Source organism: Eutrigla gurnardus, assembly GCF_963514095.1.
Source record: "Eutrigla gurnardus genome assembly, chromosome: 17".
Classification (NCBI taxonomy): domain Eukaryota; kingdom Metazoa; phylum Chordata; class Actinopteri; order Perciformes; family Triglidae; genus Eutrigla; species Eutrigla gurnardus.
The window spans coordinates 16,203,723-16,226,694 of NC_139928.1; the positions used below are offsets into that span (position 1 = coordinate 16,203,723).

The 22,972-nt window shown below is 46.8% G+C and overlaps 1 protein-coding gene across 6 annotated transcripts in view; it reads left to right on the forward strand.

Annotated features, from left to right (window-relative positions):
* LOC311028456 (RNA-binding motif, single-stranded-interacting protein 3) overlaps positions 1-22,972 on the forward strand; it is a gene marked incomplete at its 3' end in the record, with an annotated part of 237,550 nt that overhangs the window by 182,109 nt on the left and 32,469 nt on the right. For all 6 annotated transcript variants that reach the window (XM_084033034.1, XM_084033035.1, XM_084033039.1 and 3 more), the window contains 2 exons: positions 17,661-17,767; positions 22,905-22,948. In XM_084033034.1, coding sequence (XP_083889160.1) covers positions 17,661-17,767; positions 22,905-22,948 — 151 coding nt within the window. The remainder of the gene's footprint in view (positions 1-17,660; positions 17,768-22,904; positions 22,949-22,972) is intronic.

Here is a 22,972-nt window from a genome sequence, read left to right on the forward strand (position 1 = left end):
AGTGTGTGTGTGTGTGTGTGTGTGTGCGTGTTGGCGTGTTGGCGTGTGTGTTTGTGTGTGTGTGAGCTCATGTTTTTTGTTTTCTCACATTTGTTTCTGTTTTTCTGATCCATGCGTGCATATTCACATTTTTGCACTTTAAAGCTGGAACACAGAAATGCTGAACTGTGTACTGCCAGTCGATGTGTGTGTGTGTGTGTGTGTGTGTGTAGTGTTTGTGTCATGTTGGTGGTATTTCCCCAGAGCCCTTTGCTATGCAGGGCAGCTTCTTCATCCATCCTGCTTTGACAGCTCCGCGGCGCCCCCCCTGGGGGGTCCTCGCCACACACAGCACAGCAGGAGCGCGTGCGTGTGCATGCGCATGTGTATAGTTGCGTGACAGCCATGACTACTACACTCTGTGAGCCTTGACGCATCCCCCACGCACACACACACACACACACAAACCACACGAGCACAAATATAGTCATGCACCACTAGCTTTGACCTGAATGGAATGTCAACATCCATATAATGCTAATGAGATCCCCCTTTTTTTCCCTTCCATTTAGCGTTTGAAACCAAGTTCAAAAACACGCACGAAGTTGCTGTGGTAACACACACACACACGCACGTGCACGCCTACACACATGCAACACAACACTCTCAGCATGCATGCATGCACACGTGCACACGCCCTTCTCCATGTACCACGCTTGCTCACCAATCCTCTCAAGCCCCTTTCTGACAAGCCTCCGCATCTCCAGCTTAGCTACTCAATCACACTGTGTGTGTGTGTGTGTGTGTGTGTGTGTGTGTGTGTGTGTGTGTGTGTGTGTGTGTGTGTGTGTGTGTGTGTGTGTGTGTGTGTGTGTGTATGTGTGTGGACTTGTTCTAGCTGCCCTCTCCCACTCAGGTGTGTCCAGTGTGCAATACAGAAGGATATTGAGTTGTAACCTTTGCTGTCCTGAAAGCAGGAAGTAAATATCTGGATGTCAGGTGTGAGGTCATCGGTTCAATCCCACTGAACACGGGGGGGGATAAACGGAGAGGAAGCCACCATATATTGGCAGGAAGTTAGCGCTGAGCTGCGGATAAGGAGACAGCAGAGATCGGAGGAACGTACAGAACCGAACAGTGCAGAGATGCTAGCAGATGGCAGCTAATGGCGCCATAGACAGCTTCCATACACTTCCTGTTTAAATTGAATGTAATAACATCTAACTTCCTTGTGATTACATGAGATGCTGAGTTGATATACAGTGTGTGTGTGTGTGTGTGTGTGTGTGTGTGTGTGTGTGTGTGTGTGTGTGTTAGCAGATGGCAGCTAATGATACTGAAACAGCTTACCAATCCTTACTGTTAAGTTTTTAATGAAATCCCGTCTAATTCTGGAGTTCTCCGTGTGCTGTTGAGACGCTGAGAGGCGTCGTGTCGATACTTGCCGTGATCCGACATCCTTTACAACTGTAACATGGTGGAATTAGTGCCTTCAACATGATGGACAGTTATATTCTTTATAAGCAATAAAACACACTGGAGCTTGCCTCGAACATTAATTGGATTCTTGTCCGAGTTCCAGAGGAACAAGTGCATCGGCGCTTATATACAGATGCTTCTAATCAGCTGGGCCGGGTTTGTTTCTCCGTGAGGCCTGGTTGATATGAGAGGTGCGTATAGGTTTTGGTCTGGTTCACAGAGACCCCCCCCCCAACCCCCCAGCTCCAGCCCTCTCCGCTCTGCCCACGTCTGATTGTGATTCGGAGAGAGAGGGACATGATCGATAGCCCTGATGGAGCACTACAGCTGTTTAGCAATTCTGTGCAATGCGGCAGCCGCTCGCCCCCCGTCGCTGTTGAGCGTGCGTACGGCCGTGCACAGATGCAAAGTCAATCCCATGCTCCGCACTCGCAGGCTGGATGCCAAAACACACGTAGGTGTGTGTTTTCACCCGTGGACGTAGACCCACGTACAGTATTTGCACATGTCCATGTGTGTGTAGGCTTTCTGAGTTTGTACTTGGAGGTGAGGAGATGGGAGTTATCCTTGTTTTTTAAGCGCATGTGGATTTACTCAATACAAAATAAATAGAATTTATGAAATGTGACTACAGCAATAAAGCATGCTGAAGTGAGCCCAACAGGGACGCATTATGATTTACACTGCAACCCTGAGCACTGGGAAAGTCAAAGGAAGCGCAGATAAAAAGTGATTTAATCCGCCGGCTCCGCTGAGCCTCGCTGATTAAAGCCCCTCGTCCCACAATGCATTAAACAGCTTAGAGATGACACCCTATGGTAAATGTAATTTGACCCGGAGATACATTAGGCATTGTTTGGTTTTGGCAGGTGAGTAATCTCATGTACGTTTCCCGTATTGTGTGTGAGCGGCGGTGGCGGCGGCGGCGGCGGCGGCGGCGGAGAGGAAACATTTGATACATGTTACGTGCCGCTCAGGCAAATTGCTGCCCTTTGTGCGATTCAACCTCGTTTCATTGTCGGCAATCAAACGGCAGCTAAATAAACAAGAGGGTGTGTTTTCAGAAGGTGGCGAGACACAGGTAGCGTTGAGCGTTGCCAAACGACAGATATACACTTCAATGGATGCAGCGTTTCTCATGAATGTCTCACTGTGCAAATGGAGATTCGGTCCAGACTGAATTTGCCGTATCGCTGCAGCTTCTTCCCTTTTTTTTTTTTTTTTCCTGTCGTTGCCAATATGGCAGCAGAGCTGGGAGTCGGTTCCAATATTGTCCAATAGATGCTGGATAAATAATGGAAACCACATCAGGAAGTAGCCGCAGCAGCCCCGGGACATGGAACCAAACGGAAACATGCAATATGTACAAGCTTTACTGCTTTTTCTTTTTTAACAATACTCTGGCATTTCTCTCTCTAACTTTATCTGTTTTCACAATTTATTTTGAAACCACACTGTCTGACTCTCCTCACTCACACTCTGTCTCTCACTATTTCTAAGGTAACATATTGGCCGACAGAAAAAGCCATTGGTTTCATGGAGACGTGTGGGAACCACCAGTCATGTAAAGCACCTCCACACACAAGGCCAATGCCACTGAGAGGGGCTGAAAAAAAAAAAAAAAAGAATCCCCTCCCTGTTGGCGTCCTCACCACGGCAACGGTGCCGACATAGCGGAGACAGCCCACGGTATTAAAAAACGTCCCTCGCTGAATTAAAGCAAGTCCCAATTCACTTGGTAAGCCACAAAAAGCCCTTCTGAAACTGTCAGTTATACTTGAGTAATCCATGTTAATTTCTGCGATCCCTCCCACATTCCCCTGGCTAATAACTGGCCTGTCACCGGGCCCATTCCCTCTCCCCCGCGGCGTGTAGATTTACCCAAGTAGGTTGGCGGGTTTTGGCTGTCAACGCGTCTCAGACACGGCTGCCTCTCCGAGCGTGCCAAGACGCGTCGTTCCCATCGTTGCCGTCCTGCGAATTGTTCAGATCTAATGTTTCTTTTTTGAATGCGAACAAAAAGGTCAAATCCATTACGTATTGATAAATCATTTACTGTCGCCTGGCGTGAACTTGCCATATTTCTGTCCCCGTTTGTGATCCACAACGGCAGCTTTCCAATATGCGCCGCAGATAATAATTAGCCACCAATCCTCCCCTCTCCGACGCGCTTCTCAGGATATTGCATCGTAATGAAATCTGTCCTCTTACCACGAACCCCTTCCACCCACCCCCGACTTCACCCGCCTCCCATTACAGGCCGCACACACAGGAAGTTATTATTGGCATCCCCCAGTAAATCAGACAGCTTCCTGAAAAAGGATCAATTTCCCCCGATGCACTTTCTCATTATAACCTTATCTCGCCCACAGACAATAATCTGGATTTGTCACGCTTTGTTTGTTTTGCCGCTGAACTGTATCAATCACGAGCGGAGCCGGCGGTTAGCGCAGAGAGGAGGAGGAGGAGGAGGAGGAGGAGATGCTGCGAGTGGATCTGTCACTAAAATATAATGTATTCACCTGCTGCAGCCCCCCCCCTCCTCCCCCCCTACAAGCCCTTTGATTGGCTTCAAAGTTTGTTTAGGCAGAGGAGAGGAGCTCCGGCTCCTGGAGGGGTTTAGGCAGGAACGATTGACTTTGCTCTCCACTCAACCACATCTAATGTCGGAGGGTTACCGCGAGACGAAGATACATAACGAGGGAGAGTAATAGAGAGAGAATGTAGCGGGAGGGCGACGGTGAGAAATAGACTAGGAGCCGAGGAAATGTGACGGGGAACAAGAGCGGGAGATAAAAGAGAACAGATGGAAAAGGGCAGAGAGGGGGGAAGAAAGTGATGGGTGGTGCTGAAGAGAGAGAAAGAGAGGAGGGAAAAGTTGGAACTGCTTTCGGAAGGTTAAATTTGAGTAAAGTTTAGGTTGCCTTGCATCTGCAGCGGACGGGAGATGAAAGGACGAGTTGGGCTGTGCGGCCGCTGCCTGAGCGCGACCCCCGGTGACCCCGGCCCAGCTGTCCACCGCGTCCATCCCCTTCTATCTTTCTCCTGCTCACGTGTCTCCCGGCAACTGTTGTTGTCCCGGCTTTTGTGCTCACCCGTCCCTCCCTCTCTTATCTTCCCCGATGCTCATCTGCGTCCCTGGATATAGCTGAGTGCACCTAATATTAGTGCGAACAACATGAGCACCTGAGGCGGCTTTTATTCATGACCAGCATTCTCCCTCTCCTCTTTGTTTGATATGCATTCAGCCGTTTCATTGATGCCATCGCACGCCTTTCCGTGCCGCGGATTCACTCGCGGCGTGGACGGCTCGCCGTTACGACACAGGTTTTTAGATTCCCGCTGAAGTGGAGCGGCAACGAGGTCGGAAATATAATCAGGCCTTGTTGCAAAAATGCTCTTTAGTGTAAAATGTCCGTGCATTTATAATGCACCTTTTAATCAATCACATCTGTCACATGGATTAGCAGTATAACTTGTGCAGATGTTGATTAAGAACCCTCAGGATTTTTAGTGATCCCAAAATCTAGACATGGGACGATACGATGATTTAATTTCCCGATTATCCTGGCCACAATAATTGTGACTCACGATATTATCCACGATAATTATCGAAATATGCTTAAAAAATGACTTGTGTATGCACTAGGGGTGAGTATTGGCAAGAACCTCATGATACAATACGTATCACGATACTTTGGTCACGAAACGATACGTATCACGATATTGCGATATAAATAAAGATGAAAACACAAATACCTGTATATGTACATCAGATGATATTGATCAGAGGACAAATTGAGTCAAAACTATTTAATTCAAAACAGCCTCTCCATTTTATTAATTCCCAGGAAATTCACTGGAATAAATTGAAAATTGAATTGATTCGATCGATCGATCTTTGGTTGCAAAGTATCACGATATATTGCTGTATCGATATTTTACCCACCCCTAGTATGCATATCAGAGAATGCAGTTGTGGACAAACTGTTTGGAGTGTTTTGCACAGTAGTCGCTAAAGACTTTAGGAGCGTTGATTCTTTTCTTCCGGTGAATGTTCCTCACTCCGCATACTTCACAGTCATAAGCAAAAACCTCTCATTTTTCCTCATCATGCTCCTCTGGAGTGAACCGGCCTCTCCATCACCCTGAGGAACGAAGTCCTGAGATGAACACGTTATCTCCACGGATCCCGAGAGTCCGGGGTTTTAGCTATCAGTCAACCTAATCTAATGCAGAACCTGAGGCGATGCATTTCTGTAATATTCAGCCTCTCTGCAGATCCACTAGGTCACTGATCTCGTAGCCTTTTTCGGCCGGCCTGCTTGTCCTCCAGAATGAAGATTAAGCTTGCCGAGGAGGAAAATCCACCTCCGAGGTCTCTGTGGTATGCGAGCGATTCAGCTGGTTTTGCTTTCTGTAGTCCTCTTTATCTCCTGCACCTTTCATCAAGCTTACAGCATCGCGGAACATGATCACTCATAGCCTTCTGTGTTTTTTTTCTTCTTGCATTTTTGCACTTTGGGAAATAATAAGGCAAAGCCAGGTTATCTGACTAACCGCAACTGACCTCGAGACTAATTGTATCCTCTGTGTGCGTCAGGGAAGCGAAGAAAAAAAAAAGCAGGCATCAGTTACGCCCGGCCACGTCACTGTCACCGTCCCCGGGACACAGAGGGCAGTGAGATAAATCTAGCTGCTGCCCCCGAAATAGAGCGCGGCCCTCCATTAGACCAGGACGCGGGCTGTGTGGGAACAAGCAGAGGTCACTGTGGTCAGCAGAGTTATTTCTGTAGCGCCACCGGACCTGCAGGAGTTGACGCCCATTCATTCATCCGACTGCCTGCCAGCGGGATAGGGGACACACACACACACACACACACACACACACATATACAAACAAATCAGCACACCTACAAGCTCTGCCAATGGACGATCAGTCGGAGTGGGACCCATTCCATTTTGATGAAACTCACTGCCGCGGCATCATAGTTGCCAATTTCTTTTGTCACCTGTGTTTTGTTGGGGGGTTTTTTTGGTGCGTATTTATATGAGAGCCGCCTGCTGGTGTCTTAGCTGAAGGACGATGGAAACACACCTGGCTCTCAGTGACCTCATGTCTCCCACACACCGTCTCTCTGTCTGTCTCGTTTCCTCGGCACCGGCAGCCCACCGCCGTTAATGGATGGCGCTTGCGGTGTACTACGTGCTCGGCTTGTACGGGTGATTTACAGTACGGCTCACAGACGCGGACGCACACCTTCTGCAGTTGCAAAAAAACACAGACGACACACCAAAGGAAAGCCGACGAGCCCACGGAATGATTTCTTACAGTCTCTGTTTCCTCCTTCCTTTTTGTTCTTTGAGCCTCTCTCACTCCTTCCTCTCATACCTGCACACACACACACACACACACACACATCAATAGTCCATTAGGAGTGTGTTGCTTTCATTACCTCCAGCTTGGCCCTGAGACAGCCTTCAGAGTGGAGTACAGCAGAGTGGAGCTGGCCAGGATTGCAGTATATATAGTGAGGAGTCTGGTAATTGCCAGACTCTCTATTCTCTCTCTCTCCTGTGCGTCAGGTGGAAAGTATGAATCTGTGGTATCTGTGGTATCTGGGGACCGATCCCCCTGCTGCGCCGCACCGCATCTCGCTACAACTGTCTTTCCACCCACAGGGCATCAGTAATAGGGGGAAAACAGAGCGCTTAAAGGCCTCTGAGAGTCCAACAACTGCCACTCCAACAATACACGTCGCCATGGGAATGAAGTAAAAAAAACACACGGCAAGAGAGGCACCTGAAGATATATTCTTCTTAGAAATCTCACTGTTCATGTCTTGCTTGCTACACGGCTGCTGAGGTGGTTCTGTTTCGTCTGCCAGAAGGCAGAAGGAAACACTTGCAAGGACCTTAAATATTTAAAAATCCTGGAAAAGTTTTGAGTAAAAGCCCACTTTCCCGTAAATGTTTATGTTGAATAATAATAAAGAAGCTGTTAGCAAGAGAATCACGTCACAGATAAAAGCCAGTCCCAACAAGGCAACTACTTTGACATATAAAAGATTAGTATTTAACACAAAAAGAGTAATTTACAGTAGTTGAACAGTACAGTTCTCCTCTATTATGTTCTATTCTGCTCCAAACATTCATCAAATACATGATATTTGACTGCTTACAGGCAAAATAAACAACGGTGATTTATTTTCCTCGTGTCCTTGTTAATCATACCTGCCGTATAGAATATAGAATCATAACCATGGCCATTTTTTGTGGCCTTTACCAGCTGTTAGCATTAATAGAGGTCTTGACTTTTTTTTGTGCAGCCCTCTGACAGACACTAGTGATGATGCTACCAGTAAGTCTTCCCATTCACCGGATCCACAGACACACAGATTTATGAATTGCCTTGAGCGAGTCATATCTCCCTTTTAGCCCCGAGACGTAATCTTGCCACAGATGCATCCAGATCAATTTTTCAGCATGTCTCATTTGCGGAGCGAGCAGTGAGGTGGGGGGGAAGGTGGGGGGGGGATGTATCCAATTTCAGGCTGCAAAGCAAATGGCCTTGGACATCAAGGATTATACAGCAGATTTCTAAGTTGCGCTGGTATTGATCCGCCGTGCCCCCGGTGAACTCCACGTTGTACCTTCTCCATGTAAGCTTTTAAATGTGGCTGCTTTATCCCCCCCCTCCTCTCGTCAGCATCACCCCCTGATCTATAACGACTGACCCGTATAAATATGGCCTTTTGTTTTTCTCCCAGGATATTTCATGGGATGGTATAATTTGTAGTTACAGGGCGGTAGCTGGTGCGATTGGATGGATTCAAATAGCAGAATTAAAAACTTCCAAAGAGGAATAAGACTGTAAGCACTTTAATGACAGTGTTTTGACGGCTTATTGTGTTTCATTTTAATCCCTGATTCTGACAGGCAAAGATCTGGGAAAGCTCTCACTCTGCAGACGTTAGACAAGCATCTTTATGCCGTCTGCTCATGAGGACACTCGTCAGATATTTGCTTGTGTTTTGCTGTTGCGGTAGTAAATGTGTGTTGTTGGAGCCTCGCCACGCTACAGCTGCTCCGAGCGTCCAGATGCTCAGAGAAAAGTTTCCCATTGAAAAAACGTTACGTTTGAAATCCAGATCCTTTTTTCAGTTCTGTGCAGCCGAGGCATCAATCACGGGAGTTTTCTTCAGCGGTTTTGATGTGCTGTCCCACGCTGAGTGGTGTTCTCGACCCCCCCCCCCGTGACTGTTCTCCACCTCCTTCGCCAGTCTGAGGCACAGAATTAAAAGTTTGTTGTCCTGCCATTTAGCCATCTGTTCTGCAGCTTCCGCTCTCCCTCTCGTGTTTTCCTTTTTTCCTCCGTAACACTCCATTCACAGCCGTTCTCTCTGTCTTTCACTCACGCGTGCATTGTCAACCAGCGAACACTGCACGGGCACATATTTGAAGTTTGGTAATTGCTTTTGGAAAAAGCTGAGAAGGGGAAGATTGTTTCAAAAGTCTCATTATTCAACAATCCCCCTCCCTTAGAATGAAAGGAAACAAGGGGTTGAGATGGGCGTTGGGATCTGGTTAACTCGTCAAATAGGCCCACGATGTGGTAAAAAACCAACAGTGGGGGTTGTTAGACGTGTGCTAGTGAGGGGAGAGCGCATCCAAATCCCCCCTCAGTCTCACACAAGCCATTACAAACAATAGTGGATTAGCCGGCGGCCCCCCCTGCCGGGACGGTGGATGGATGAGAATGGGGAAGGACGACGGAGGCCGCTCCCTCTCCAGCATTATCTAAATAACCGGCCTGGGAATTCAATAAGCACCGGCCTCATCAGACCTCATCAGCTCTCCCAATTAAGCCGCGCATCATGGCGGCTGGCGGGCTGGTTGCCATTGGTGACAGATGAGAGCCGGCGTGGCGGTGGGCTCGCCTCTGCGGGCGCTGCTGTGCTGCCTCACATTCCTGACTTTGTTGCATGTGTGTGTGATTTAGAGGAGAATAATAAGCACCGATGAACATCATCAGTACAACTGTGTTATTATTTACTCTCTTCTATCCTTCCGATGAGAAGCCCCCGATAGTCGGCCGTGACTTTCAAGCAGGACTTACCTCCACCGGTGCTCGTGAACTCCAGCGATATCGATGTTGTGTGTCAATAATCCCCCCCCCCCACCCTCCCACATTACCTCCCTGTGTTTCCCCCTGGGGGTCGGGACATGTGGAGAGAAAACACGGCTCTCTCACATCGATTGGGACCCATTAACGCAGACTGGGAAAAACAAAGCCTTTTCATCACTTCTGAGATGTTTAGGCAAGGACTTACTCCAAGTTGTTCTGCACAGGTCAAACCTCTCTCTCTCTCTCTCTCTCTCTCTCTGTCTCTCTGGTTATCGCTCTCTCAGGAGGATGAAGCCACATAGCTACCGACGCTAGTATAAATAATGCTGAAGAGTTTGCCAAGCGCCTAATTTTTCCCCGAGAGAGGAATGTGCTGTTCACACGTTTGTTTTCCCTTTTTTTCCTGGAAGCAGTGGGAAGACTGGGAGGGAAACTGTAACTGACACGGGAAGGAAGCAGAGGTCAGATTTTGGCCACAGATTGTTTTGTTTCAAGGGTTTAAACCTCTTATTACCGTCTGACGTATTATTTTAGAACATTCCTGCTTCAACAATTCACACCCTATCGACCAGTTTGAACTTTAAGGAGTCAGGGAATAACGACATAAGCACCAGATATTATTCAGGCAGATACGTAATGGTTGCAAAAGATTGTCTGCTTTGAATTTTTTTTTTAATTCACTTAATTATGAGCCTTAAAATCTAAAACAATTAATGCATTTCAGGAGATGAGCTGAGAAATTGTGTAATTTCCTTTGAAAACTGTTGATATATTCAGCAAGCACCAAAAAATGACACTTTTGTTGTCAGCAACTTTTTTCTTTTTTCTCAGAAAGATTAGTGTCAACGCTGCTGAAGAACAAAGAGAATACCTAAGAAATGAATGAATTATGAGCCTTGGGAATGTCTGATGCACTGTTTGAAGTTCAGAAGTGCAGGGGTCTGTCAGACGGCGGCAGATGAGTGGGTTACCCACCTTAGTTTGGACCGAACTTTGTCTTATATGAAGACGGCTATGACCAGTCGAGACCATTATCTATAATATTGTCCAGGCATTTTGGTTACATGGCATTCATGGAGGATTAAGACTAAATCCACTTATTGTTACATTAACGTGAATGTGAACATTTTCTGCAAAACCACGTTGAAAAATCGATGTTTCAGAACCAAAAATATCAAAATTTCAACATACACGTATATCAGCATTGTAGTGTTTTAACCGCTTGCTTTTTCCTCAATTATGTTTAGGTTCAGGCAACAAAACTGCTTTGTTAGTTTTATGAAAATAAGTGTGTTACTTTTGGTTTTATACGGGGTACGAACACCGGCCTGCTGGGTGAAAGTCCTGTGTTTGATCCATCCATTCACCCCAAGTTTCCTACACAGACTTGGATTAAACGTATCTGTGAAACATCAAATGCAGAGAAAATACATTCTACAATATTAAAAACAATAATTCTCTTGTTTCGTTTTATGGAAATGTAATTTTCAGGTTCACAGCATCACTAAATGTTTCATAAAACAATCTAAAAACAAAAAAAAGAGGTTAGAAAGGTTTTTTTTTTTTAATGTAACACAAGTGACATCAAATCATCCGTTAGTTCAGCAACAGTAATGAGATTACTGAAACGGTTTGACACGTTTAACACATCATTTCCAAAAATGACACTGAGATCATGATTCGGGTTGGAAATGTCAAGGAGAGTAACAGATAATATTTTTATTAGCACCGTTTTCAGTGTGTGTGTGTGTGTGTGTGGGTGTGTGTGTGTGTGTGTGTGCCTGCTCTTTTGAAAGTGAAAGAGCAAACCTGCACCTGCAGCTTCTATCAACCAGTGGAAAGCTCCTTTCAGCACAGCTTTAATTATAGTCTCTGCAGCTCTGCTCGGCTCGGACCAGCTGGTCTCCACGCAGCCAACCAAATCTTCTCACACGCAGCTGCCTTCCTCTGCCACCGAGTCACCTGATCCCCAATCAGCCACGGTGCCACTCTTCATCGATCCCCAATCAGTTACAGTAAAGGGGAGGCAATGAACCCCCCCTCCCCTCCCCCGACCCTTCTCCCCTTATTAGTCCGGTGCCCTGCTTTCATTGATCATAAATCACCGTCACTGGCAGCATTGATCGTCAATCACCCCCAGTGACACCATCGATCCGGCCGGTCCCTCGGCTATAGGCCGGCCCCTCGGCCCACATCGCAGCCCGGCTATATGGTATCGATCCCCCTCAGATACAGTATCGAGGGCTCTTTATTGATAATTCATTTATTGTGCTGTAATTTCATTTTCTTTTCCTGTCCATACCGTTGTTACTGGAAGCCCCCACGGTGGAAACCTAGTTAACAAACACACAGCCATTCTTAATGCTCCGCCATGCTTCTCTAACCGATGTGGCTTTTCTTGTCTCGAAGCATATACTTTGTACAAATGTCATTATCAATTTGCAGTCTCCGGTAGGTTGAACATCCAGTAAGGACAAAGAAATATATGTGTTTGAATCCCTGGACCAGGAAAATCTATGAGAGGCAAGGTACCATTTAGCAACATCCAGTTTTTATTTTGAGTTTGAATGCTTGATGCAAATAGAATCTCTCACAATAATACCAAACCTAGAGAACGTGGACTTCCTTGCATCTTGCAGGGCTCAAAACTGATTTACACGTCATATATAGCGAGGAATGTGTGCCGTAAGTCTGGTGGATGGGCAGTTCTGTTGGATTACAAACCACCGCCACCCCCCCATCTGTATGATTCATCTCTATAGATGGGAGGTTTCACGGGTCACTGGAGGCGTTGGCAGTGTTATAATACTCTGCTAACAGGGACAGAGCTGGCTTCACTGTCTGGCCCACAGAGGCAGCGACCCAGACAGTGGAAGCAGGAGTCAACCCCCACCGGCAAAGTACACCAACAGCTGCTCTGACGTCCGTCTGCCACAGCCCAAAAACAATCTGCCCGGACCCGGTTTCATGCCACGGGGCCAAAGACACCTAATGAAGGAGCTGTAATAGGACTCAGCTTATCTTCTAAAACTGTGTCGAGGTTCATCTCCGCCAAGTCTCCAAACCAAACAGCCCGTCTCTGTGACGTCACGTCGCCTGTTGCACACTGCGCTGTTTTCTTAGCTGGGATCTCGTTTCCAATCCGCTCCGCGATAGTGTTTTCAATCGTGTACTACGCTCGTACAATTTCAGCGGCGACCACAGTGCGGCTTCTCGTAATTGCCGCCCTTGGCCAGCTGTGTAAAGCCGCCTCTCGATACCGAGACGTTCTGCAGCAGCAGCAGCAGCGAGAGGAGTTGGCAGCAGCAGCGGCGTGTGTGGGTTTCAGCATTAGAAACATTAGAAACATCTGCCACGGCCACTTTGAAAAGTGCAGCTGACTACGGGAGGCAGCGACACTGAACTACGGCGGGTGGAATGAATGCGGCGAGGTCTGTCTGTTTGGATAAATGTTATTTCAATATAGGGACGGAGGGTTGTGGGCCTCGCTCATTAGAGCTGGCAAACTCCTGCTCACTCGCGCAACTCCGTCTACTAACTGTTGCTTTTAGCCGTTTTGTTGACTCGCCATGGCAACGGCGGCTGGAATTAGATGATGGAGCTAAGAAGAAAAAAAAGTGAATTTCCCCGTTTGAAGCGGTACCTCGGAGCACGTCTCACAGGAGTTGGCTAGCAGTTGGAAACCCGCCGCCGCTGCCGCCTGTTTGGCGCTCGCACTTGCTGCTCTCACATTTTTACATGTGAGAGCAGATTAATTCAGAGTTGGGTACTTTGGAGGGCGCGAAACCAAGACTTTCATCTGCTAAAAGAATTCCATCTTCCATCATGTCATCCATCAGCCTTATTTGTCTGAATCCGATGTGGGGATCGGAGTGGGCTCAGCGGTGCGTAGACAGACAGACAGACAGACAGACAGACAGACACAGAAGGAAGGAAAGAAGGGAATCTGGAGAGAGAGGGGCGATGGAGGGAGACGGACAGAGAGAGTGAGAGATGGATTAGCATGTCAGAGACTCCCTACATAACATTACTCTTGTTAAGTGCGCAATAGCTCATCGATCAGGCTTCTACCGCCGGCATCCAGGGCTCTTCCCTCCACATCCTCTCCTGTAATCCATAAAATCATCCCGGGCTTGTACCGGCTGGCGTGCTGCAGGAGCCCCTCTATGGGGAAAGTCTGAGCGAAGGCTGATCAATAGCCGTCCAGCATGCGTAGCGGATGCAGAGTGAGAAGCAAGGCGTTGTTGACATCCTCCTCCCTACACTTATCTCACTCACTCATCTATAAAGCATATAGATTGTAAAAAAGGGGGGAAAAGTGGACGCCGCCTGTCACTTCTACCACCTGCTGAATCTCCCTCTCTCTCTCTCTCTCACTTCTTCTTCCTTTTTCCTTTCTTGACACCGTATCCGTCCTTCCATCTATCTCCCCCTCTTTGTCTCGCTCTCCTCTCGGCGCCCTCTCTCCGTTTATCAGGCCGTGTCATTGAGCCGTTTGTGTGCGGCGTCCCTGTCAGCAAAAAAAAAAAAAAAGAGAGAACGGCTGGCGGACTGTCTACATAGCGAGGGGCCGGCGTGGCAGTCGTGAGAGCTATCGACTGGGAACCGTCAGAGCCGTCCCCGTAGGGAAGCTGCCGGCTCGGCCCGCCGTTCTGAGCTCATTTTTGTTTTGCTCTGAAAATGGAAACATATCAGCTACACCGGTGTATTTTTGGTACATGTGCCGTCATATGTTTTCCTATCATAACTGCTTTATCTGTATCTATTTATAGAACACTTCCTCCTCATGTATCCGTCCTTGTCTTTCTCCCTCCCCCCTTATTTTTTTCTCCCTCTCCCATAAGACTCTGGGTAGACAGGTCAAGCCGGCTGATGGGAATCAGACAGTTGTTGATCCAATTAGAGATCCCCTCGAGCAGCGTCAGAGCAACGCAGGATTCCAATAAAATACTGGTCCCTTTTTCCCCTCCACACGTCCTTGCAGTTAAAACCACCCCGTAGGAGCCTTTTTACCCAAAGTTGTCATTGAGAAGTGGAAAGCTTCCTTTTTGGATTGACACATTTCGGTACAAGTGGCTGAACGGTTCTCTCTGTTCGTGCACACAAAGAAGCAAAGCGGCCCAGTTTGCCTCCTTGTGAGGAGCCTCTTTTGTAACCGTCTTCATGGTGGAAAAAGCTGGCAAAAAGCCTTTTTTTTTTACCACAAGAGCTACTTTTGCAGCTTGGGGGGGCATTCCTGCATTGATTTCACCATTCAGGCCAAACAGATGTGCAGTGACGGGACATTGTTGCGCCATAATGCACCCTCTTCATCAACATGTTATCAAGCTGGCCTTTCGCACACGCAGATACGCCAGAGAGGGAATGGTGAGATGCGGTGTTCGGGCTGCGCCAGCTGTCATCGCACACACACAAAGGGCTGATTTCCCCCGGATGCCGGCCCACAGGAAACAACAGCAACACCAGCCACTACTTATGCAACGCTGGCGCTCACAAGTGAAACTTTAAATAGCTGTTGTGATTTTCCAGAAGCACATCTGCGTGCACTTATTTGTTTCGTTTCGCAGGTGGATACGTGTTGATGACTGTCTCTCCGGAGCCAAACGCAGTCACGAGTGAGAATGAGCCAAGGCTTCTTACTCCCACTAAACGTCCTGGCAAACATGCATGTGCAATGCTGTATGTCTGCGGTCGCCCCTCGTTAACGTGTTTACCGGTTCCTACGGCAACCCACATAAAAAAAAATAATAATTATGAGTTCCCGTGGAGCACCTTGTTAGCGGCGGTTGTTGACCTCTGGCCATGAGCACTTTATGTATTTTTCCCATGATTTAAGATCGTTACAGGGGCAGCAAATTGGTTCATAAGTTAGATTCTGTCTTTTTTTTCTCATGCCGCCTCCTTACAAAACACGCTCCGTTGTACCGTTGTGACCTAAAGACGCAGCGTCAGCGCGCTGGTACGAGCAGCCAGTGGCCTAGTTTATTCTGGGCCCTGCCAGCGATGACGGTGTGTGGTGAGAGGACGGCTCTCAGGCTGGCATCAGCTTGCGTTGTGTGTCTGTGGGTATTTCTGCGTGTTTTCCAGGCTCTTCGGAGAGGAGTGTGTGTGTGTGTGTCAGGGCTACAGAGGGGTGAGTGTGATCACGGGGTGGGTGGGGTGGTATGAGGCTGTTGATCTTGGGCTGGAGTCTTAAACAAATTGGCTAGCTCGCTGTGGGAACTGGGGATGTAGTCACGGGGGTAACGTCAGCGTGCTCCGTGTCAGATTCTCCAGATCTCTCCGATAGCTAATTATCTCCCAGAGTGCCAGAGGAGAGGTTTGGAAGAGCTTTTGTTGTTTTTCTTCTGCAGCCTCTCTCTCTCTCTCTCCCCCTCTCATTCTCCCTTCCCAGAAACACCCTTCCTGGACTCTGATAAGTTTGGTCCCATCATAGACACATTAACACAATTGTCTGAATACAAAATATTGATCTCCAATATGGCAGAAAATATGAATGAATAGACGAACCATGGTGTCGGCCCGAATCATTTCATTCAACTTGTCAGCTCGTCACTCACTACCCTGTCAGTCCGGACAGCATTTATTCCCCTCCCGCCTTGTGCTGCTGCAATATCATCAAGGTCTGAGCGCCTCGAACACCTGGGAGCGGAGATTAAAGCATCAACAATTCTCTCCGTGGCACGGCGTGATGAAGGGTCCCGTTGCCCCCCCCTCCCCCCGGCAGACAGCTCCGCCATTGGCTCTGTGTCGTCACACGGAGCGGCCGTGTCACGGCGCTGCCAGGCCTCTAATGTGAATGCGATGACAGGGGAGCCGTGGGGTCCCTCCCGTGCCACCAGGTGCAGCGCTGGTTTCAGGTGTTTGGACAAGCTGGCTGTATTGTTGCTGAACTGTACAGCCTTCACAGGGAACGGGTGTTTGATCCCGGTGTAGATTCTCACTCTGTTCCCCCTTGTTTTCTCCCACGCTCGCTCACCTGTTCCTCTTATCTGTTGCACTCCCCCTCCCTCCCTTTTTCATTTTTCTTTCTGGTGTCTGGTTTCTCTCTGTACCTCCGTGTCTCTTTTAGTTTGTCCAACTGTCTCCGCTCCCCTCTCTCTCTCATCTCACCGCAGTCTGTTTCCAAAGAGATTCCGATCTCGCTGACGCAGACTGAAAAGGAGGACAGGCAGCGTTAAGACCCCCAGATCCCCCAGCCAACACAGCCACCCGTTTCTCATGAGAAAAGCTCAAGGGGCTGTTTTTCCTTTCTCTGCTTTTTCTTTCTTTCACTCTCCTCTCTCGTTGAGCCTTTCTTTTTTCTTTTTCTTTTTTTGTATCTATTGCTCACCTGCAGCTCAGAAGTGCCCTTTGGGAAGTTATCTTTATAGCTGCGTAGGTCATCGCAGCACTTTCATCAACCTTTTATCAGCAATCATGCATACAAAAGGCTGTTGATACAGAGAAAGCTTAGTACTCCTTTAAATTAGATTAAAAGCAGCTATTTCACGTCGTTTTTTTCCCCAATGGCTGCTGAAAGACACTTGTGTGAATCGTCATTTCTGTTCTCATTATATTAGAAATAGTTGAGATGCCCCTAGTGTTCACTCCCCGTCTATGACCAACAACACACTGAAGGTTGTGCAGCGGAAAAAAAAAAAAAAAAAGGCATTTCAATTAAAAGCGAATACGCCTGGTAAAGTGAAACACGGAGGAACTGCACGTCAGGAACAGGGAACGCCTTCAAGAAAAACAGCGTTGGCTGATAGAGCAGCATTACCATCTCAGAGGTATTTACAAGAGCGATTACTGTGATTATTATTTCAACAATACCCTACAATGCTCTTTCATGGGCTGCCAGCCTGGGCCGGGGTAGCGGGAGTCTGCCAACGTCGGCGGTCTGGGAATTTTTTTTCTAGGCGCTCCATAGAAGGGAAGCGAGGAGGGGAGGGAGGGAGGGAGGGAGGGATACAGTGTTAGGAGGAAAAAAGAAATGCGACGCGGTTCCAAAAGGGCTTCTGTCCTTTCCGATGGGTCACAGGATGCAGCGCTCCTATAATGTGATTTTTTTGTCCTCTCTGTCTCCCTGCAGCTCCCACGGAGCCGTTGCTGTGCAAATTTGCCGACGGAGGGCAGAAGAAACGCCAGAGCCAGAGCAAGTACCCTCAGAACGGGAGGCCGTGGCACAGAGAAGGCGAGGTAAGAGTTGGCCCCTGTGAACCCCAAGATGCCGTGCCAATTCTGCGAAGTATTAGTTGACTTCTTGAGGAGCAGGTAGCACCTTGTATGGTGGCCTCTGCCTGACTGTATGAGTCTAGAGGCGCCATAGAAATGCAACTACATTTACCATTTAAGATGTTGCACCAATGCAGGAGCTGATTTTACAATTCAACTAAGCTATTATCACAAACACCTGATTCATCCCGAGTTTTCACCCACATCCTTACTCTCCGTAAGTCTTTATTGATAGACAGGAGACCCACATATGCACTAAACCAGTTCCATTCCTCCATGTTTACCTAGAAGGCCTCTGAGGTAATGGTATTCCTAATAACAGGTCCAACCCTGCACACAAGGCCACTTGAGAAGTCGCCAACATCTGGCTTTATGTATGTCATTACCGGCCTGTCGTTTGTATTTACTCGAAGGTACGGGGAGAAAATAAGTGGTCCGGATATCAATCACACTGCCCACGGATGTATAGGTGCTGTCACGTAAATTGCATCTCCAGCCAAACGCCTCGCCGAACACGTTATATTCCCGCCATACATCAGAAACCAGATATTGGATACGGCGCCATGGTAACATATTCATCCGCAACACGTGGAGGCAAGGTTAAAGTCTCGAAACCAAGCAGCTATACTGGGAAGGACACGCAGAGGAGACGGGTGGAGGAGGAGGGCTCGAGACTGGACTGTATAGAATAGAGTGAACACACACACACACACACACACACACACACACATGCAGAGAGGCTGACAGTTGTGCTGAAGCTGCAAAGGTAGGTGAGACCGGGAGATGAAATGTTTGTCCTTCAGGAAAACTCACGCTCTGTGTGCGTGTGGTAGAGTTGCATTGTGTGCTACGAAGGGTCTGGTGGTGTATTACACTAGCTGTGTGTGTGTGTGTGTGTGTGTGTGTGTGTGTGTGTGTGTGTGTGTGTGTGTGTGTGTGTGTGTGTGTGTGCCTCTGTCTGTCCATCACATGTTCAGCAGCCCTTACGCCTATAAGCCAGTGAAGCGTGTTTAACCTAAATCACATTGCTACATCCCCTCTCAGGCCCACATGCATTGACAGGGTCAGCTCAGTTGACTGGAGGTAAAGTGAGATGATGTGTGTGAGTGTGTGTGTGTGTGTGTGTGTGTGTGATAACTATATATAGAAGAAATCCTACTCTGAGGAAAAACCCCTTTTATCCTTTATGTTTATTCTCCACCTGTTACCTCCTCTACATTAAACCTGATCAGATCCTACATCCTGTAAAATGTTGGACTTGGGGACACGTGATGCTAATTTTCAGGTTCATACTTTTTCGTATTATGGGTTTCTATTAGAACACATTAATGCTTTTTTTTTTATCATATTTTCTTGCTAAATCTACAAGTATTCACCCTCTTTTGTTTGTCCCAATATGTCAATGCAGTATGCCAAAAATACCAGGAATTTCTCCAAGACTCCTACGTGCATTTACGCCTATGGAGTCAATAGAAAGGCCCTTATATGTGTGTGTGTGTGTGTGTGTGTGTGTGTGTGTGTGTGTGTGTGTGTGTGTGTGTGTGTGTGTGTGTGTGTGTGTGTGTGTGTGTGTGTGTGTGTGTGTGTGTGTGTGTGTGTGTGTGTGTGTGTGTGGTCATTGATCAGCTGTGAAGGCAGGGCAGGGGCAGATGGGAGATAGGCATCACATGTTAGTCCGTTTATCAGAGCTGAGGCCATTCCTCACCTCGCTCCCTGTGGCGACGGCCCACTCCCTCTCTCCTTCTCTATCTCTCTCTCTCTCTCTCTCTCTCTCTCTCTCTCTCTCTCTCTCCCTCTTTATCGCTACAGTGTATCTGCTGCTTGTACCTCTCTTTCTCACTCTCTTCCTCTTCTTCTCGCCATCTCTCTCTCTCTCTCTGTCACACTTTGTCACCCTGTCTCGTCTTCCACGGTGTTTGAAGTCTTCCCAGATCCCACAGCGACATATGGAGAGAGAGAGAGAGAGAGAGAGAGAGAGAGGGAACACATTGCATGATCAGTCAGGAGTTACGAGGGTTGAGAGCTGCAGGGTGGGCTGGTGGCGAGGATGGAGAAATAGATGACAGATTTTCTTGTAAACTACCCAAAGTGGGAGTCTAGAAAGTGCTGTGTCTCGCTGTCTCATGCTGACAAACATATTAGTCACTGCATTTTTATTCACCGCACACACACACACACACACACACCATGGGTGTTCATTGTTTTCTCTTTTCACCAACACACACTCCTACACACACACACACACAAAAAAACTTTCAAAGTCACACTCCTCAAGCACCTACTCTAGGGGAATGAGTGAAGATGAAAAAAACATCCGGCTTTCCACTCTGTGTGAAAGCCTGACAGATGTCCGTGTGTGTGTGTGTGTGTGTGTGTGTGTGTGTGTGTGTGTGTGTGTGTGTGTGTGTGTGTGTGTGTGTGTGTGTGTGTGTGTGTGTGTGTGTGTGTGTGTGTGTGTGTGTGTGTGTGTGTGTGTGTGTGTGTGTAGACACGGATACGTTGGCTCGGCTCAGTTTTCCAGCACAAGAACAGAACAGCACAGGTGTCCTTACAGCTGCCTGATATAGGTCGTCCTCACGTGACCTTTTTTGGGGGATCTGTGTGTTAAACACTCGGATGCTTATCGTAGTTCATGTACACACACTCATTTTTTTAAAAAGCTGCTCTATTGGTTTGGTAAACATTAACATTGAAAATACATTAGAAAGAGAAAGTTAATTTTGTACACCCAAGAGCACACATGACAGGATATTAATGCAAGCTCATTAGTCACAACTCTCTAAACTTCAATTAAGGAATGACACAGAAGCAATTATTATATTAGTCACTTTTTGGGAAATGTTTGAGGAGAAATCTTTATCGCACTTTCTATGATTCTATGAGTTAATTATACAGATATTCATAATACAATAATACAATTACTTTATAATTGTTGGTAAATTACTGACACTTTTTGTGCAAGGATAATTAATTATTATAAATCCCATAGTTGTAATATATTATACATATCACATACATACATATATATATTTTTATAATTTGTTATAATTACTCTGTTGTTATTGTTTTGCTTTAACAACACACTTTTTTTGTAACTTTATAATTATGCTAATTAAGAAATATATATCAGCAATTATACTTTACCTTATAATTATCATAAATGCTTTCTAATATGTTATGATTACTTATACTGTAGCTATAATTATACAGCACTTTAAGCAGAGCATTCATTTAAAGTATGTTCATAATGCATTATAGATATGGGTATCATAGAAAATCATATTTACTACATGAGGTGAGGAAGTGTAACTGGATTTTGACCTTATTTAGCATGAAGAATTAACATAAGTCCTGTAGCTACTCCCTTTCTGAAAGTCTGTCCGTGGCTGCTTTTCTGAGGGCAAACATTCACAGGATCTGTTCAGTATCAAGTTTGTTTTTTTGTTCAGTCTTTAATCAAGCTAGGACAAAAAAAAACAAAAAAAAAACCAGCATATACAGACGGGCTCTGTCTTTTCCTTTCTCCTGGTTGCGGCCGAGCCAGAAGCTGACTGCATCAGTAATCAGTCATTGGCCATGCAGGGTTTCCGGTCAGGAGCTTCTCTGCTGTGGAATTCATCATGCAACCAAGGGCAGCACTTAGGGGAGATATCAGCCTCAGCAGACAGCTGGCCATGTCTGCCACCGCTATTAGCACCAACACACACACACACACACACACACACACACACACACAAATGTGCGGTCTTGAGCTCACATTTAGTGTAAAGACGGTGCATAAATGCAGAGACCTTCGCACGTACACCGACTCAGACATCATGAACACCGAGGGTGAAAATACGCAAATAAAGTAGAACCTTTCTTTAAATAACACGGCTGATGCAGGTCGCTTCATCCAGCCTTTACAGCTTTACATAAAAAATGTCTCTAAAAGCCTTTTTTAACTACGCATCCACATAAAAAAAATCTCTGTTTTTGTTCACCGTCGTGTGTTTGATCTAGGCCCCTCCTCCCTATTCCCTTAACGCCATAGCTCAGTGTAGGTGGCCCTCCGAAGCCAGAAGGGCAACAACAAAAAAACCGACAGGAGGGTAGATTAAGAGATGAAGGATGAAGAGAGGAAGGTAAGGAGAGAAAGGAAGAGAACACAAGATGATGGCGAAAGAAAGGAGAGGGAGGGAGGGAGGCAAGAACAGGGAGTGTGTATACATGGTGTGTGTGCGTGTGTACGCGTGTGTGTGTGTGTGTGTATGCTGATGAAATCTGTCGTCTTCAGCAGCCTCCCGTTAAAAGAAATCGGATTAGCTCTCCTCCGGGAGAGAACCTTCAGGAATGCAGATGAAGGATTGTAGCGCACAGGTCTCTCTCCTGGACTCGAGGAGGGCCTCACACACACACACACACACACACACACACACACACACACACACACCACCAGCAGACAAAGAAGTCTGTTTTCCTGCTCACTCCTTTCCTCTCTCCAAAGGGCATTTCTTCATTTCCTCTCATTCATAAATACATGATATCGTACGTGATTGAAATAGAAAAAGAGGCGTCCTCAATATCAATCTGGTTTGTCCTATTGACGGAGCTTCACCCCCCCCCCCCCTCATTGGCTTTGTCACTTGTCAGTTTTTCCAATTTAGAAAACGAGTTGATTTGATTATATTTATGTTGAACAAAGAGAATCGGGGTTTAAATCCCGTTATTCCCCCCAAGTACAATAACGGTAGAGCGATTTATCCGGAGGACATTAGTGGAAGGAAGATATCGACCGACATACAGAACGTAACCAGCACAAATATCACACAGTTGACGGTAACAGAGTGCTGTTTCATGTCCAATCACATCATATATAAGCTATTAATTCTCCCTGGCTGAGTTGTGAAAATAACCACAATGTCTGATTTCTTCTCTTCTTTGACTTTTAGAAGATTTTTGGGAAATAAAACAGCACATTTTCCAAAAAAATAGAAGAGAAATTCTGACAAAAAAACATTTTAATCGTCACATTTTCTCCTCCTTGCATTTTTAATGTTGTTTCATAGTTTTGCTCTTAATTTGTGATTAATCCGACATGTTTTTTCCCCTTCTCTTTCAGACTGGCATGGCGTTAACATATGATCCCGCTGCAATGCAGAATGGGTAAGAGCTGGACGGTCAATCCTT